The 18,967-nt window shown below is 41.5% G+C and overlaps 1 protein-coding gene across 3 annotated transcripts in view; it reads right to left on the bottom strand.

Annotated features, from left to right (window-relative positions):
• kmt2ca (lysine (K)-specific methyltransferase 2Ca) overlaps positions 1-18,967 on the bottom strand; it is a 249,803-nt gene that overhangs the window by 111,060 nt on the left and 119,776 nt on the right. For all 3 annotated transcript variants that reach the window (XM_036581780.1, XM_036581798.1, XM_036581789.1), the window contains exons 8-10: positions 16,134-16,296; positions 13,944-14,115; positions 9,598-9,712 (exon numbers count right to left, since the gene is read on the bottom strand). In XM_036581780.1, coding sequence (XP_036437673.1) covers positions 9,598-9,712; positions 13,944-14,115; positions 16,134-16,296 — 450 coding nt within the window. The remainder of the gene's footprint in view (positions 1-9,597; positions 9,713-13,943; positions 14,116-16,133; positions 16,297-18,967) is intronic.

The following is an 18,967-nucleotide window of genomic DNA, read 5'->3' as shown; positions in this document are numbered from 1 at the left end:
AGGGCTGTAAATTTCATTACAGTTTGAAAAAAAGCCACTTCAGGCTCAGCACGGGCGGTTCTGAATGACTGTCTGAGACATGCTCCTCTTTACTGCCCCACACATCAACCACCCCCACCCCCCACCCCAAAGAGCTCCACACTGCTGAATCCTATCACTGGCCTACAGACACAGAGAGAGAGAGAGAGAGAGAGAGGGAGAGAGAAAAAGAAAAAGAGAGAGAGAGAGAGAGAGAGAGAGAGAGAGAGAGAGAGAAAGAGAGGGAGAGAGGGAGGGAGAGAGGGAGAGAGGGAGGGAGGGAGGGAGGGAGAGAGGGAGGGAGGGAGAGAGAGAGAGAGAGAGGGAGGGAGGGAGAGAGAGAGAGAGGGAGGGAGGGAGAGAGAGAGAGAGGGAGGGAGAGAGAGAGAGAGGGAGGGAGGGAGAGAGAGAGAGAGGGAGGGAGAGAGGGAGGGAGAGAGGGAGGGAGAGGGAGGGAGAGAGGGAGGGAGAGGGAGAGGGAGGGAGGGAGGGAGGGAGGGGGAGAGAGAGAGAGAGAGAGAGAGAGAGAGAGAGAAAGAAAAAGAAGAAGAGAGAGAGAAAGAAAGAGAGAGAGAGAGAAAAAGAAAAAGAGAGAGAGAGACAGAAAGAAAGAGAGAGAGAGAGAGCAAGAGAGAAAGCAAGCGAGAGAAAGAGAGAGAGCGAAAGAGCAAGCAAGAGAGAGAGAGAGCAAGCAAGCAAGCGAGAGAAAGCAAGCAAGAGAAAGAGCAAGCAAGCGAGAGAGACAGAGAGAGAGAGAAAGCGAGCAAGCGGGAGAAAGAGAGTGTATGGGGTGGGGCAGAGAGGGAGACAGAGAGAGAGACACAAGCAGAATGAGAAACAGAAATACAGAACACGAGAGAGAGAGAGAGAGAGGAAAAAGGTGAAAGGAGAGAAAGATGAGAGATATGAGAGAGAGCGTCAGAGAGACACGGCGCAAGATAGAGACAGAAAGATAGAAAAAGAGCAAGAGCACACGACTATGATGATGTTATAGATACAAGACAGACTCACAGAGAGCTGGAGAGAAAGTGAGAGACAGCCGAACAGAGAGAGGAGGAGGAAGGGAGAGAGAGAAGGAGGAGGGAAGCCGGACAGGCAGCAGGAGAGAGGAGAGAGCATCCAGAGAAGCCACTGCCTGGTCTTCAGGATCCTATTTCCCCTCCTCTCCTAATCCTCTCAGGCGGAGCTGAGGGGTCTGTGCGTGCTGCTAAAAACCCAGATAACTCAATTAGCTCTGGCAGCGCTGGGTGTTTTCACGTCTTCTCCGACCACAGCGCTGCGTGCACCAACAGGGAGGGGATTCATTACAGGAAAAGCAGCCTGACAGCTGCTAATCAGAGTCTGCAATCAGACCAGGCTGGCACGGCCCAGAACCACCATCCAGCCTGACATACTTTTCCTATGGGTGGGTGATACGGATCAGTTTACAAGACATTTTCGCAACACACATTACAGTCATATGCAAAAAATAAGTTAAGACGTCCTCTACAGGGATATAATGTATATAATCTCCGCGGAAAAGCGCCGACAACAGAACAGGTTGCTCTGTAGCAGTTGAGCCCAAGGTCAACATGCCCAATGCCAAACGTGGGCTAGAGGGGTATAAAGTCCCCCAGCATTGGACTGCGGCGCAGTGGAACTGGAGTGATGGAGCTCCATCCAATCAATACCTGTGGGATGAGTTGGAGTGTCCAGAACTGATCATCCAGCATCAGTACCTGACCTCACTAATGTCCTTGTGACAGAATGCAATCAAATCCTCACAGCAATGTCCCAACTTCTAGTATAAACCTTTCCCAGAATAGTAGAGGCCATTACTGCAGTGAAGGGGGACAAACTCCTTTTTAATACTCTTGGTTTTGGAAGAAACATTGGATAAGCAGGCGTCCACAAACTTTTGGCCATATAGTGTATGTTGAAACAAAGCACCAGCTGCACAAAGCAACGCCATTACTGAGGCCAGACTAATATTAGTTGGGCAGTAATATCGACCAACAGTGATGACCTGCGTTCGATACTGTCAAAATATCACAGATATCAACTCTTTTGTCGCAGACTCACCAGAATTCAAACCCAAGGTCTCCTGATGATGCAGTGAAATCTTAGATAGTTGAGCGACTAGGGAACCCAATATGAGTCACATACTGTTTACCGTTTAACAATGTCCCAACAGCAGAGGCCCAGGAGGTGAATCTGAACTACAATGTGGCTCAAAGGCAAAATATGTCAATCTTTAGCATAAAATAATATAAGTAGGGCGGTCAAGCAATTAAAATAAGTGAGTCAAGATTAACTGCATCAGTCTGTGCATATGAATAATCATAATTGCATTTGTCTTAATTGCTCAAATCTAACCCTAAAGAAAGATTTTTTTCCCCCATTTTTTCCCCCATTTAAAAATAACAAAACAAGCTTCACTAGAAAGTATTCATAATCTTCAATAATTGAACTTGAATCTGAACACAACACTGTGTGGATGCAGGGGGAACACAGTGTAGTATGAATGTAGTTTCCAATTTTCATCATCAATGTCCAGTGAGCCCCACAAGGCTGTATGTTCCAGCTCCTCTGTGGTTGTAGCCCCTCACTCTCATACTATTAGTTAAGTCTTGTTAGGAAGGCAGCTGGATGTTCACCTTTTGCTCTTGCTTTTGTTACATCGTGGGTTGTTGGTTTATTCATAGTTCTCCAGTGAGCACTGACCAGTGTGGTCTGCTGAAGGCGTCCTCCAGTGCTGATGTTACTGATATCGCTGATATTGCCAGCTTCAGTGCTTGGTCTGGTTTGTAAATGATACTTCAGACTTCATGTACTTCAGTGGCAGACAGATTCACCTTGGCAGGTGGAAATAACTTATCAATCCTGCCAGAAATTAAAGCTGCCTGTGGTGCTTGTTATTATACTTAGTGTAAATACCCTATTACAATATTAATAATGCTATCAACTAGAAAGGGCAAGTTCTTAAACAAACTAAGTTGGCTTGAAAAAAACAGCTAATAACACTTCAAAAGTCAAAGCAGGTGCACCTGTTTTTGATAATTAGGTTTATATTGTAATTCCATGTAGTTGCTGTGGTGATATGTTTTTATGGTACTCCAGTTTGTTATCAGGGTGTTGTGTTTATGTTGTTAGGCAGTTGCTAAGGCATTGCAAAGTTGTTGGTAAGGTACATCAGGTGGTTGCTAATATGTGTGTGTGTGTCTCTAAACACTTCAGTAAGTTTTTAAACACCTCAGTGTCGCTGCTGGACTGAGAATAGTTCACCAACCAAAATATCCAGCCAACAGCGTCCTGTGGGCAGCGTCCTGTGACCACTGATGAAGGACTAGAGGATGACCAACACAAACTGTGCAGCAGCAGATGAGCTATCGTCTCTGACTTTACATCTACAAGGTGGACTGACAAGGTAGGAGTGTCTAATAGAGTGGACAGTGAGTGGACACAGTGTTTAAAAACTCCAGCAGCACTGCTGTGTCTGGTCCACTCGTACCAGCACAACACACACTAACACACCACCACCACGTCAGTGTCACTGCAGTGCTGAGAATGATCTACCACCTAAATAACACCTGCTCTGTGGGGGTGCTAAACACTGAAGACAGGGTGAAAGGGGGCTACCAAAGTATGCAGAGAAACAGATGGACTACAGTCTGTAATTGGTAAGTGGTGATATAATGGAAAATATAGCTGATAGAGCTGATATAATGGAAAAAGAGTGCAGATAGAAAGAGATGTACTTTATGAAGTGGCCTCTATATACATACATACACACACACACACACACACACACACACACACATTCATACACATATATATATATATATATATGAGCACTGTCAAGCTATTTTGTGTTTAATGTGAGATCTAACATTCCCTTTAGCAGTGGTCACCAACCCTCCCTCTGGAGTTTCACTATCCTGTATCTAGCTTGCTGCACCCCAACTCACCCAACACCAATGCATCTGATCCAGCCAATCAAGGATTGATGAACGAATTAATTAGCTGGTGCAGGTGTGGCAGATTGAAGTTGGAACCAGACTGCAGGAAGGTAGATCTCCAGAACCAGATGTGGTCATCACTGCTCTATATGGTCAAAATCCGGATTCTAACCAAATCATTTTTAAAAATCATTCGTATTTTGCACTTGGCCCATTTTTTGCAAGGGAATGTATATGGTAGTGTGTATATGAGTCTACATGTAACGTCTATTCGCTTGGAGTCATCAGGATCTCCCATCCCCCAAAAACAGGGCAAAATCTCAGCCAGCTATGCCTCAAGAGGCTACTGTAAACCTCTTATAACGAAATGTGCCCATGATATTCTCAGAAAAGTGCAGAGTGACGTAACATCACAATGATAACATATGGCGACACTGCCCACCCCTACCTCCTCATCTCACATTGCTCCATTTCCTGCACTTCTCTGTCCCTGTGCCAGACTGCAAAACCTCAGAACTGACAGCTCGGCCGCTGCTGCCAGACTTCCTTTTCCACTCTATTACAGCACACAAACTCATGCAGAGAAGCTTTGATCTGTTCTTCTTAATGAGGGCAACGAGATTATTAATCAACGCCTCCTCACTGCGCAGAAGGGAAAAGGGAAGGGAGCGTCTGCCGATGTGGAGTCAGAAGGGTCAGGATTCTTGGAGAAACACCAGCATGTGCCATACTCTTAAAGCTGAGCTCCATACTCTCACAAGGCACGCTGTATATTAAGGCTGAACGATATTGACAAAATACTGTGCTGGGATTAGGCTAAACTGCTACATACTGGCACCGATATATACGTAATGTCTTAAAATATATCAGTAAACTCTTATTATTGTTTGGTTCAAGACTGGCCTGCGTTATTCTTGACCAAAGCTATTTACAATATGATTCTTTTTTATATTTGAAGGGAAAAAAAAAAAAGTAAATGAAGTGGGAAATGGATTGTATAGATCAACCAATGCACACAAACATTCTGAGGTTGGTCAGGACTGTGCTGCAATAAGTAGTCGGCAAAGTGGCTCATTAAGAATAATGTGGTGTCTGTTGATACAAACACTATACTAAGTCTAAGTAAGAAATTAATCAATTGGGCTGTGAACGTGGGGATCAATATGTTTTAATGTTCGCAGTTCCTTCCACCAAATTATAGTTCCTTAACGAGCAGCTTGTTGCTACGTCAGAGTAACGAGCTCCGCTCACTCGCTGCTCAGTCTGCTGTAAGCCTCGCCTTTTGAAGTACAGACTGAGCTATAAAACTGCCGCAATATCAAGTTTAGCTCAGTTTTGTCAGTTTTTGCTGGATCAATATTAATGTTGTTTTGTTCCAGCCAGTCTGTAAAGCGTCTTACAGCCCATTTAGTTTGGCAAATGGTATTCGGTTCATTTCTGGCTCCTAACTCTAATAGGCTGAGCAGCCGTGCTCTCTACTGTACCTTTCTTCAATGACTCCCTTGGGCACATCAGATAATGTGGTAACATCACAAAGAAGAGCTTAAACAAGACAAACATGCTCGTTTTTGTATAGAAACATTGTTCCTGGTATGGTTTGGTAGTTCTTGTTACAGGGTTAACCTTTTCAACTGCTTGAGACCACCGATGGTTCCAAAACGCACTTCGTCATATTCTTCATAACATTCATATTTCATAAGCTACATTCAAAAGGTGGGGGTCATATGAGAGCTGTAACTGTCTTCTTTCCAGTCAAATAGATGGGTGATGTAATTTTAATCCCTTATAATAAAAGAAGCTGAACTCATGATTTTTTTTTTCTACTGAAAGTCGACCCATTTTTCCACAAATCTGGGCTATAAACTATAAACAGATGGCGTCTCTTCAGTGATCTGCTCTGTAAAAATTATTTTTATAAAATAATACAAAGAGCGTCTAAGATTTCTGGCTTTCAGCAGTAAATTGTAAGCATATAGTGATCTGTGTGATCATAAAACACGTTCTGTTAATTTGAGAGGAGCTTTTACAAAAAAATAAATAAATCAATAAAATAAAAATGTACATTTATTTCATGCAGTTACTGAATAATTTGCCTTGTGATTTGGTTGTGTAAATTCAGATGGACAAACCAAAATATACCCTGGAGAATGAGAGGTTAATACATCAGAAATGCTACTTGTTAATGAAATGGCAAAAGCTTGCATGTTAAGTTAGCCTATTATTGTTATTAGTTTATAAGACTGGCCTGTACTAAACTGTCTTTTTGTATTTAACAACTTTAATGTGACTTCAGATTCACTTTAGCCCAAATTCATGTTTCGCGTGGGAAGACGTTCAGTGTGTGGAAGATAAACACTGCTTTATCGATTTAGCAACTGGGGTTATTATTTTCATGAACTGCTGGGACTGCAGTTTTTAGAAAAATTAAAGTACATATGAACTTCCAGTGGTCCTGTATCTCCTTCTGTTACGAAAATAAATTGTTTAGATAAATCAGTGCATTAATAAAATAGTCAACAGAGTAAATGAATACTAAATAAATCACCAACAACAGCCCTAATTTAGACTAATGACTCTGCAAATCATGGAAGTGTGCACCGTGATGGAAGCACAGTGGGGTTTATTGTGGATGAGGTAGTACAGAGGCTGAGGCTGAGCTGCTGAATGTGGTCCAAACAGCACAATGCAGCCACTGCACAGCCTTACTGCTGAGATGAAAGCAAAGAGAGGGTCCCCACACAGCCCACAGCACGGTCAGACAACAAACAGCGGCTACGCTCTCTCTACAGCACTCACTCCATCTCTCCATCCCTCGCTCTTTATCCCTCTCCCTCACTCACTGCATTTCCATCCCTTTATACCCCACTCTTTCTCTCACTCTCCTCTTTTCTCTCTCTCTGACTCCCTTGCTCTGCCAGAGAGCTGCAACAAAAAAAGGAACTAAAAGCACAAAAGCTTTTTTCCACCACCGGCTAAAAACAGCCTGGTGATGCCGAGGGGACGGCGGAGAAGAGGATGGAGGGAGAGGGGAGGATGTATGGAAGGGACGGGAGGGGTGGGGAGGTGAGAAGAGGATAAGGCATCGCTAGCCAGGCTGCACAATCCGGGTCGACAGCGCTTCACCCAATGAGTGCGAGCGCTTAGCGCTTTTTCAGCCCTGTTTCCTCACATTCCTCATACGTGAGGAAAGAGTCGCCCTGCACAATTCTGCTCCCCGACCCTTACAAGAACGACTGAGCCACGAACGGAGTGCATGGTAGGGGTGCAAAAAAGTGGCGATTTGAAGTTGATGAATCTGAAGGCAGTGATTCAACTGCATCAATTATAGGCAGCTAGCATCTACTAAAATAAGAAACGATTATAATATTTAACTACAAACATGCATGGCTTAGGATTAGATCTTGGGGGCCTGGCTTGAGTGAGTCCATGCATTTTGGTGGCTGTCAGTCAAAGGAATCAACAATGTCTTGTTTGTGAGTGAAAATGAATGGGAGTCTACGAGAGGAACGAGGGATGAAAAACCGCCACAAAGAGGAGTACAGGTCGGTATGGCTGTGCAGTAGAGTTTGAGGTCCTACCCTTAGTGAGTACATGTAGTTTGGTGGCTGTTGGGCAATGAAGTAATAGAGTTTGTGTGGTGGCAAAAATGAATGGGACTGTATGGGAGAAATGAGGGATGGAGACAAAATAGAGTGCGGGACAGAATAAAATTGAATTCGCGCTCGGGGCCTGCCCTGAGATAGTGTATGTGAAACGGTGTCTTTTGGTCGAGCAGACGTACAGTAGATGGTCATACAATTTATCACCCCATTCATTCCTACAGGGAAAAAATTCGGAATTTAACAAAGATCGTACGATAACTATGCATCAGATCAAACAGCTGTATACAAGCCTGAATCTCACAATCAGACTGTGCAATCTGGAGTTGGAACGGTGTTTATCTCGAAAACTGCAGGACGAGTTAAGTGGCAAAAATCCGGCAGAAAAATAAGAATAAAAGAGAAGAAAAATAATATAAAACAAAGAAGAATATAGTTGCGCGTTGCTTTGCTAATACAGTATGCGCTCCAGAGATGCAGGAAGAGGGGTAAGAAACGTGTTTACTATTCCAGAAATGCTGAACGTAAAATAAAAATAAAAATGTTGTATTTTCAGCACAGAACTGGCGCACGTATGCTTGTTTTTGGGTGCAATTCATATGTTAATATTATGTATTGCTTTAAATGTAAACAATGCATTGGTTAAATGTAAACAAAGCCATGCAGAGTTTGATGTGAAATGCTTAATTCTAGAGAATCTTAGTGAGTCAAAATTGTTCATAGTGGTGGTCATAGGAACCAGACATCTGAAGGATGCCTCTAAAAGCTGCCTCACATTAAATGGTTATGAATAAACGTCTTGATGCCTGGGACATTGTTTTATAATAGTTTTGGGAAGGTTTTGGCCCAAAATTTTATTTATTTATTTTTTTTTTTTTATAAATACACCCACGGTATTCACGCAGGACATTATGAGGCAAAACAGTCCCCAAAGAGAACAGATTTATCACTACTTTACCGTCAACATTAAATATAAAAACTTGTGTAGGTTCACTGGTGGTTTTGGATAGTAAATAAAATGTCTATATTTTTAGATGTGGCTCCTGGTTCCTATCACCACCACTGTAAAGAAAAATCTGAGTCAGCAAATTTCTGTACAATGCACCATCTCAACTACTGACCTACTCAATACATTAAGCCATATATCTTCTGGTTTCAACTGTTTTGTGGTGGCCCATCACTACACCTCTCTCCTAAGTACGCATTGTAACAGGGCGGCTTCGCAGATGCTTCGCAGATGCTCTGCATTACATCAATTGTATTAATTATATCATTTTGATGTAAATTACCCAAATTATTTGGTTACATGGAAAAAGCTGTATTTTAGCATAGCACTTAACATGACATTCACTGCACATCACATAAGTTGCTTAAAATTTCAGCACCCCGAACTTAAACGTTCCATGTCCCTGATGTGCTCATTTTTCACAACCGAAACTGAAAAAAATGACACTTTTTTATTAAAGTAAGCAAATTTGCTGAGAAAAAGCTTGGTTTACTATTCTAGTATATTCCATGATCATGACAATCTCCTCACGAATAACTGCAATTAACAATTATCTCCACATGTTCACTGTCTGCAGCTATTCACGCATAAGCATAAAGTGGCAAAACTCACCGATCACCCTCCTCACAGTCAATGGTTAGTAGCTCTGAACTGACCGACACAAACTACTCACTACTGCACCGGTGAGAAGTCGTAAAAAGGCTTTCTGCTTTTTAAACTTTACGTTCTGCTAATGTTTGCGAAAGCGAACAACTGTGGGAAATAAACGTGACATCCTGAATAACTGCAATTAGGTGGTTATGTAATAACCGTGACAGGCCTAATTCCACCACTGCTTAACACCCAGTCACATTTACTGTGTTTAAGTGAATCTTCAGTTGAAAAGATTTCAGATCCATACCACAAAAACTGAACGATCAAAATGAAATGTGATCCACTGGACCATTTCCTTAAGAATCGAAACTGACCGGACTCCCTGTGTGGTCAGAGGTTTTCACCCGCGCTGTGTGGTGTATGCTTTAGATTGGCTCGTTACCTTACACCTCCAGCCACCGGTGGGGATGGATTCCATTACGGGCTGCAGGCAGAACGTGTGATAGCCTTTGTCACACATGTCGCACACCAGCATCTTGCTGTCTTCCCCAGGGTTTCTGAAACAAAGCGACAACAAAACATGATCGAGTTAGTCACACACCTCTGAGTGCTTTAAAACAGCAGAGTGAGACGAAACACACACACACACACACACACATATACACAAAGCAAAGAAAAGCATCAAGCTGAGAGGCGCAATCCGCACTGAATTCATCCCAATCAATTATCTACTGTAATAATGACACACAGCAGCATTTTGCTGTTTGTCTAATTGAATTAGCTGCCGTGCACTACCCAGGGACCGCCATCTGCAGGCTCCACATGACGGCTTCATTACGCGCCGATGGCACTGTTCAGCCAAACGGCAGCTGATATTCCAGTGTTTGGAGAAGCCAAACAAACGCACCATTAAACTCGACACATGAGAAATGGCACTTTGGCAGCTGCGGTTCCTACTCCAAACCTGTTTGGGTGATAAATCTAACCAGGGGCTTCGCAAAAGTGAGATTTATAGGGCCAGGAGTTATAGGAGGTGGAGGAGGAGGGGGGGTGATGTTTCAGGGTAGAGCGAGGGAGCCTGGACATTCATCAAATCCCGGGCATGTATTTCTCAATCCGATGCAAATCCACACTAAATGAGAACGTCATGTGATATTTACAGCTGTGGAGAGCTATTAAAACCATTTTCCCCTCAGCAACTCTGCTTCCGCGGCCAGGCCTCTACCTACCTCCCCCCACCGACGCGGCGTTTCAGCACCCCTCCTCCTCAGCCAGCCTCGCCGAGTGGAGAGGGATAGTTAAGACTAAAATAGAAATCAATTTGGACTCTTCCTTTCATTGAGACAGCAGAACTGTACAGCGAGCATTTAGGACCGAGAACAATGAGCTCTCGCGGCGCACACACACGGGAGATTTCTGAAAACCGCAGGAAAAAAAAGGGGAAAAAAGAATCCTTAGCTGTGAGAGTGATCAAGGCAAGTCGGCTAACCGCATGTTTCCCCTAAAGAAGGATCAGTCTGGGGTGCAAAACTGGAATCTGATGCAATCAATAATCGCTCAATTTATTATTTTTATCACTCAATTGATAAAATTGATGAAATTCCGCCTGCTAAAACATTTCATACAAACATGGTTAATAATGGCTCTTTCGTATTTTGGCTGAAAGACAAAACAGGCCAAAAATGTTGCTCAAAACAAAAAAAAAAAATAAATAAATAAATAAAAAAACCACCCAGAAAAAGGGAGAACAAGGTGGAAAATGAAAAAGTTTACTAATTATTTTAATGGTGATGAAAACAAGAAACTCTTTCACTCTTTCACTCTCCTGCTCTGGTCAGCGCAGACATTCAGACAGTCAGAGCCGCAGCAGATAAACAGTGAAACGTCAGCCCATTGGAACTATATCACGGTTTCTATAAGGGATCTGTTCAAGTTGTGTATCAAGAGGAGACACACATGAACTTCCCCACTACAGATCTGATGCCACCTGAAAACATCACATCCCACTCGACACGCAGAATATAGCAAAACAAGAGAAGCAGAAAGGAAAGTCTGCCACACTAATGCCACCTGTGGACGGTGAACGGACACGATGAAAACAAAGAACAGCAAAGTCCAACTATAATATAATGGAAACTTAAATCATTTCATTTTAATGCATCACTGTTTGTTTTTTAAAAAGGCTTTTGAATGGTTCATTCACGAATTTTAAATCAACAGTTTGACTTATTAAATAGCAAATAATGTTGCAACGTTGGCTAATAGAAAATACTGTCACTCAGGTTTTTAACGTGATCATTTTGCCCACACAGTATGCAAAAAGACAAACAAAATAAAGAGCTAATGAAGAAGTGCTGATTTGGCTGTAGAGCTGTCATATGATTCCAATGATCAATGGTGATTAATATCCGTGTGGTTCACTCACATTACTCACATTTGTCTTTTGCTCAAATTTGACCCGAGAGAAAGATTTTAGACATTTAAAAATGGTTGTGCATTGTATTACAGATACAGAGTGGACGGTTTTCATCACAATATATTATGCATTTATAATAATTCAATAACATTATTTTCATCATGTGATCGCAGAGAGAAAATTGCATGATTTCCACAGATTGAATGCAGTTTCCCCATTTTCTGACATCCAGTGGGACCAACATTGGCTACATGTACCAACTAATGAGTGAATATATCATATATACAGTCAATGGTTCAACTGGATTCCTGTTACAGCGGAGGCTATCGAGGGAAAGTGGATTTGTCCACTTTACTGTTGCTTTTGTTGGTTTGCTGCTCATTGATTTATTCATAGTTCTCAGCAGCTGGAAATACCTTCTACCAAAAGAGCCATCAAAGGAACTTTCCTTTTAAAAATTGTATTTGAACAAGAGCGCTAAAGTTGTAGAATCATAAAAACAGTGTAAGGCAACCTTCCTAGGGTTAAAAACATCTGTGATAATAATGAACGCATTAACTTCCACAATATCGGTGCGCAGAAATCACGATCAGCCCTAAAAATGTACATTTGGTGCAGCTTTACTTCTGTTCACGCCTTAAATGACCAGTATCCACTGATGGGTCCACACTTCTATACATCAGCCCATTTGTGCTGTGGTCCATGTTGTTACTGAATAATAATCCATTGGATACAATAAAAATGAGATTAAGGTGATAATCAGATAAGCAGATTGTCAGAAACACTTTCTGCTTTTGTCAAGAACCGTCTCAGGTTTATTTCTAATCTCTCTACTCAGAGTTAAAATGCACACGCAGATATATACACACACTCACAAGCAAGTGATTTAAGAGCAACCAGATCTCACTTCTCAATATATCTGAGTGAAGGGGGTTGGGCTGATAAACAGCACAAAAACCCTCCTTATCTGCTCATCCTGCATCATTCAGTCCCACCAGCTGTTCACATCCTGAGATTAGCCCTTTAAAGATAAGCGTCCACGCCTGCCTGGCCAATAGCAAATGGCACTCTACACTGGGTAAAGTGCCACTGGAAGACTTTCAAACAAATGAACATGTTCAGATAAATGACAGAGTGATATATAACAAATTTCAGAATATGGATTATCAAAAGGAAGAGTTTAAGGTGACGTTCGCATTACAAGCCTTACTGCTCAGATTCTTTTTTTTTTTTTAAAAGATGCACTGAACTGTATCAGTAAACTGTTTAAAAGCGGACGGATGGTATACTGATACTTAATGGCGTGTAGATCATATCTTATTCCATAAGTGCAGAATGTTTAGGCTACGCCTAGAGCAGGAGTCAGTAACATGCAGCTCTTTCACTGTCCTGTTGTGGCTCCACAGCAGAATTAGATTCTTAGGGAAAAAATAAAATAAAATGATCCTCCTTTACAGTAAAATAAAGCTCTGCTGGTCGTTCAACACAGTTTAACAATAAATGGTCTTAAACACTGGAGTTAATTAACTCTGAAGTTTGGGGCGCCCACTGCTAGTCACCATAGCAATGCAGACTACAATATCGCCTGGCTAGTAGCTAACGAAAAGGCAAAGAGAAAGATTTAAGACGGACATTGATAATTTGGAGACTAATGGACTTTTTTTTTACATTTATAATCACTCCAGCTGGTTTCCTGAAACGTTTAAACTGTCAAACACTAAAAAGCTGCAAAAACAAAGTCAACTTCTCATTCGAATTTTCCCATTCCACCTTAAATGGTGCCTGAGGTGCCAGAACTTAACTGCAGCACCATTTAAGGTCGAATGGGAAAATTCGAACGAGAAACTGACCTCATTTTTGTGACTTTGAACAAGAAGCTGGCGAAAGAGAAGCTTCGCAAGAAGTCGAATGTTGAGAGACATTTCACAAGAAACTACTCTATTTTTCCGGAAAAGTTTCCTGTCGGAGATGTGAGAAAAGCGGCTATAGCTGAGCTAAAGCTTAAAGCAGAGCAAAGTAAGTCTGCATTTCGTTTATATTATATTTTTAAGCCTATACTAGAACATCAGCACATACTGAGACATATTGTGGCTCCCAATGTGGTTTGATTTTTGCTGAAAAGACAAAATGGCTCTTCTTAACATTTGGGGTGCTGATTTGTGTGATTTGTGAAAAAATATTTGTTAAAACAAACCCTTGTCTGTTGTTTTTTCTTTCTTTTTTATTTTTTTTTACATGACTTTAACAAAAATTTCTCTGTAAAATTAATCCAGGTGGAAAAACTTGGTACCAGTTTTTCTGCCAACTCGACCAAGTAACGTGAACAGCCTTAGTACAGGGCATGAGATCACAGAAAGAGTGGACACACTTACTTGCATGTGAGGCAGACTTTGCACTCGGGACACTGCCAGCCTGCCCTCTTTAATGGAGTGACTACGATATCCAGACAGGTCCCGTGGTAGTGCTGACCGCAGGAAGTACAGAAGAGCTGGTCCTGCAGGTCCCCCGGGCTGTCGCACACCAAACAGTTCACTTCATCTTTAGCTTGGAGGGAAAGAAAACAGAGAGGACACATTAACTTCCCATACACACGGCCAACACGCATTCATTTATTAACACATTCTTAAGAATACAATGTTCGCTGTGGGTCAAACGACAAAACAGCTAATCAGCTTTACATTTCTAAATGCTGCCTGTATACATGGAGAAAAAAAAACTACGTTTTCCTTACATACAGTACAGTGCAAAAGTCAGAGACCACCCTTTCATTTCACATTTATTTCTTTTTCATTTTACAAGTCAATCATTTTGCAACGTCAGGAAAAAAGCAGAAAACACATGTAAAAGAAAACTACAAAGAAGCAACAACTAAACACAGTATCAGATTTTTTCAGTTCTTGTGTCGAGTCTATCTTTGTCTTTGTCGTATCTGTGTCGTTCTTTTCAGTAGACTCTGATTCAGTTCCTCAAAGAAATCTGGAGGCATATATCTTTCCACACCTCCAAAGTTCAGTCTTAGAAGTTGGTTAAGCATTTTCTGCTTCTCACGATCCAAATAATCCAAACACGTTCAGTGATGTTGAGGTCTGGACTTTGGGGTAATCAGTCCTTTGTTATGAGAACTCCAGCAGCTTCTTTGATCGATCTGTAAATGATGTTCTTTTTTTTTTTTTTTAACTATATCCTTTTCTCAGTAACAGCTTCCTGACAGCTACACAACCGTTGCAGACCCATAGCACTGAGCTGTCGTCTGACAGTGGAAGGATGGACAGGAACATCCCTCTTCCTTATGCAAGTGGATTATCTTATATGTAATTAGAAATATCAGAATCCTCAGAAATCTCTCTCGAAAAACAAGGAACTTAAACTTAATGACTGCTCTGACTGGAAAAGATACCATTTTTTTGCACAGTATTGTATGGAGCTTTTAATTCAGTGGAAAGATGTTCTTCACAATGGTGGTCTCTAAGGCCCAGTCCCATTTCTTATTTTTAGCCCTACCCCTCGTTTTTGAGTGTCATCTTGCCCCTTGGAACTGTGTTATAAGTGGAAGTGGCTGATATCGTCCCCTATGAAATGGGACCCTCAAATAAAGAAGAGCATTACTTCATTAACAGCTACCAGCGCTGCTCTGTAGGCGACCCTGCCAGTCTGCAGTGATAGCAGAGGAGGGTAAAGTTCAGCTCCTCACTGCTGGGCTTTAGTTACATTTAGGGCATCATATGCCTTCAAAGAGGGGGGCAATTATTTATCACCACCCACCCCTAATTCTTCAGTGTTATGAAGCTGAAGTCAGTTATTCATTAGCACCTTTTTCGAATTTTCCCGTTCCACCTTAAATGGTGCAGCAGTTCTGATGCCTGAGGCTGCTGCGCCATTTAAGGTGGAACGGGAAAGCACAGTATTAGCGATTTTTAAGCTTGTTATGAATAAAATGACCATAATACTTTTAAATGACATAAACTAAGATAATAAAATGGTTATCCAAATTTTTTTTAATGGATAAAATTCCCACATTTGTGTGTTTCTTGCCTGTTTTTCTTTTTTTTTCCCTGATAACACTCTGTTTGGAGTGAGTCTCTGAAAAACCTCTGCTTGGAGCTCCATGTAGCCTTCATCCTAACACTTCGCCCTACCCCTATGCAAAACGAAGAGGTAGGGCTAAGGAGTAGGGGCGAAGGGTGAAATGGGACTGGGCCTAAATCTCCTCTTGTCCGTGAACCACCATCTCATAACAGCTAGCTACATACAGATACATACTTTACTTTCAGCTCCAATCTAAAGTCTTATTATATAGTAACTAACAGAAAATTAGTAACTGCTAAAACTAATAGGAGGTTATGCATTTATGAGAGTGAGGAGTTAAACTGTGAATCTGCTGATGGGTTTTTAGAGTTTAAGGGACTAATTGTAATTAATAAGCACATTTAAGAATATAATTCGTACTGATGAAAGGAATGCACTCAAAATATAAAAAAAACAATGAATATGCTCATCTAATCAGTGATCATTATTACAGGATAGGCTTGTGTGAGAGAGAGAAAGCTGAGTGAGTGACTCACATCGTGTGAGGGCGAGCTGCACGTGGTCTGGGCAGAGCAGGCTGTATCTCCTGATGTCCTGGAAGGTGCCGGCGGCAGCAGCGCAGGGGTAATGATAGGAGCGGCTACAGCCCTCCTCACAGCACTTAATGGATGCTCCAAGGCGCTTACAATACGCACAATACTGTAAAACACACAAACACACACGAACGAGTTACTTTACTGACTTACAAAGCAGCTCATCTCACTGCCTGAAGCTTGTTTATGTTCAAGCAACTGCTACAAGCCAAATTCACAAAATAAACAGAGTTACAGAGTTAATAAAACATAGCTTTCAAGAATCCGATCCGCAGTAAAGGCCTGAGCCGAATGACTCTCGTATACTGCCAACAGATCAATCTATCGTGATTGCTGATAAAGCTGGACGATCCAAATGTCAGAAAACGCGCCGTCCACAGCTTTAAGACGGACTTATGTAATCAAACTTGTCTCAGTCTCGGTTTCCTTTTCACACGTACTCCATGTTCACATCAGTCTAAATATGCTGTCGAGCTTCAGAACATTCTGTAACAGTTAGACTGATAAAAACCTGCAGCCTTCAACACATGGAATGCCTTTTCCCATGAAACATGAGGGCTTAAACAATTATGATGAGGTTAGATCAACGTTATTTAAAAAAGGCAGTGTTTTTAATATCCTAATACTAATATTAAGCTACGATAAGGCCCGAAACATACTTCACGCAAAGACGCAAATGACACCGCTCGTTCAACGCACTGCAAACTCTCAGTCCTTCTGTACAAACTCAGCGTGTGTTCTTACGTTGCTATGGCGGTTAAAACACTCAGTACTGAAGGGGGCGATAGAGGGCAAATCAGAGAGGGATCTACTGTTATTCCAACAGCCTCAACAGCTAAACGTGGGCAGTAGAGGAGAGTGAGCTGCTTTACCTCTTCTTTTGAAATGCAAATGTGATAATGCATGATATTTTTATGTTTATTCAAGCCAACTTTGCGTGACACTCATCAGCTCGTCTGCTATGGCAGTTGAGAAGCATGCAGGCGGTGCGAGCACGCTTGGTCAGGCTTGGCTGTCGTAGTGCCCCTTGCTGTAACGATAAGATTGCAGCTTGTGTTTCTGTTGCGACACATTTTTCAATGCAACTACTCGCAAAACCCCGTCGGCGGCGCACGAAGCGTGAAGTATGTTTCGGGCCTAAAGGTAGTGGCTGACTTCAAAAGCTTTACCGATGTTATTATTTTTGACAAGAAGTGATTAACAGACTGTAAACGTGGTGTAATCAGGCTTCTCTGTGCTGTTACCACATTAACTTCATTATCAGTCAGTATTCATAGCTCTTTATTTACGGAAACATCCTCACAGGGTGCTGGTTGTGCGGGAAAGTGGTGCCACACAGCAACTAGTTCTTTATTTATTTATTTTTTTAACGTGGCTCTCAGTATCCCACCACCACGCGCCTCCTTGATACTACTATCAATTGCCAATTGCTAGGGGCACAATCAGCCGATAGTACACCGCAGACAATCTCACAGAGCTGGTACAATATTAGTTAATCATGGAAAAGTTACTTCTCCTAATTTTCTTTAAACACAAGTGTTTAACGTAGTATGTAAACATTAAGCTTTGAAAAAGTACCATTCACTAGCCAGGCTATACACGCAAACCGAGCTGCAAAAACAGCTCTTTTTGAATTCACTGTGTTTGTGATGTCAACATATTTACATATTCAGCCTACAGCAGCTTTGCTCCGCCCACTCAAGCTGAAGTTATAAGGAGTGTTTCAGTCTGGACTGCATTTTCCAATGATACAATATACGACAGCCAGTCAGAACAGACCATATTTCCATATATCAGTCAGAAGCTGGAAAATGGTCATGTAAAATGAATTACTACAACTGTTCTTGGTACACAGAACCGCACAAATGTTGTAAGTGGACCTTGGGGGGAAAAAAACACAAGACAAATGTAGGATATGAGCCCTTTAAACACATTTACCCTCTTAAATGTATTGGTTTCGGCAACTGTTGGACATAATTAAATTAAAAAAAATCTAAACACTACACTTTCTCATAGGTCTGAGGTAGATTTTTAAAATTAGGATGGACTTTCATGTTGGAGTGATCAGTATTTGTAATATTTAGAGGGCGGGTTTAAGATTTATTTCACAAAAAAAGCTTGTGGGCTTTTGATTTCATGCTTAATTATTACCTTCATGTCTGAAGAGTCCTCGAGTCCTCACTTGAAACACACTGCCATCAATGAACTATTCCTTAGCGGAGCTGTGCTCCATGTTATATCAAAGGCAGGGCTGGGTATCAAAATTCAATCATTCTAAGCTACTGACAAACTAGTCAAATACTACAAGAGTATTGAGACAGTTTAGGTCATTCAGCACCACGTTTGAGGGCCTAAGAAGACCCTCTTCTGCATCTGTGAGCCAATAAGTTCACTCTTTACAAAAAATTATAGATGTCAGGCAGTTTTCTTTTTGCAAAAACAGATTTTTGCTTTTCGATGTGGACGTTTTTAAGTAATAATTTTTTCTGTTTTTAAAAATCAAATGTAATCTCATTTTAAAGAAATACGTTACTTAACTCAATATTTTCTGCAGTTAAAAGAAACTACTGGGGGAAAAAACACTCAGGAATCAGCATCAAAGTCAAGGTGTCAGTATTGGTATCACTTTAAAAGATTTTGGGCAACACTAAGCCCTAACTGAGCATGACTTTGGTTTTCTTTCATGCACTTTAAGAGGTCTACCACTTCGCTCTTACATTTTATACCAAAACGGTGTCCATTTTTACAAAAGCAAGAAAACTAACAAAACCCAGCAT

Source organism: Colossoma macropomum, unplaced genomic scaffold, assembly GCF_904425465.1.
Source record: "Colossoma macropomum unplaced genomic scaffold, Colossoma_macropomum, whole genome shotgun sequence".
Taxonomy (NCBI): Eukaryota; Metazoa; Chordata; class Actinopteri; order Characiformes; family Serrasalmidae; genus Colossoma; species Colossoma macropomum.
Note: the sequence above shows the minus strand (reverse complement) of the source record. Positions and strands in the feature narration are given on the sequence as shown.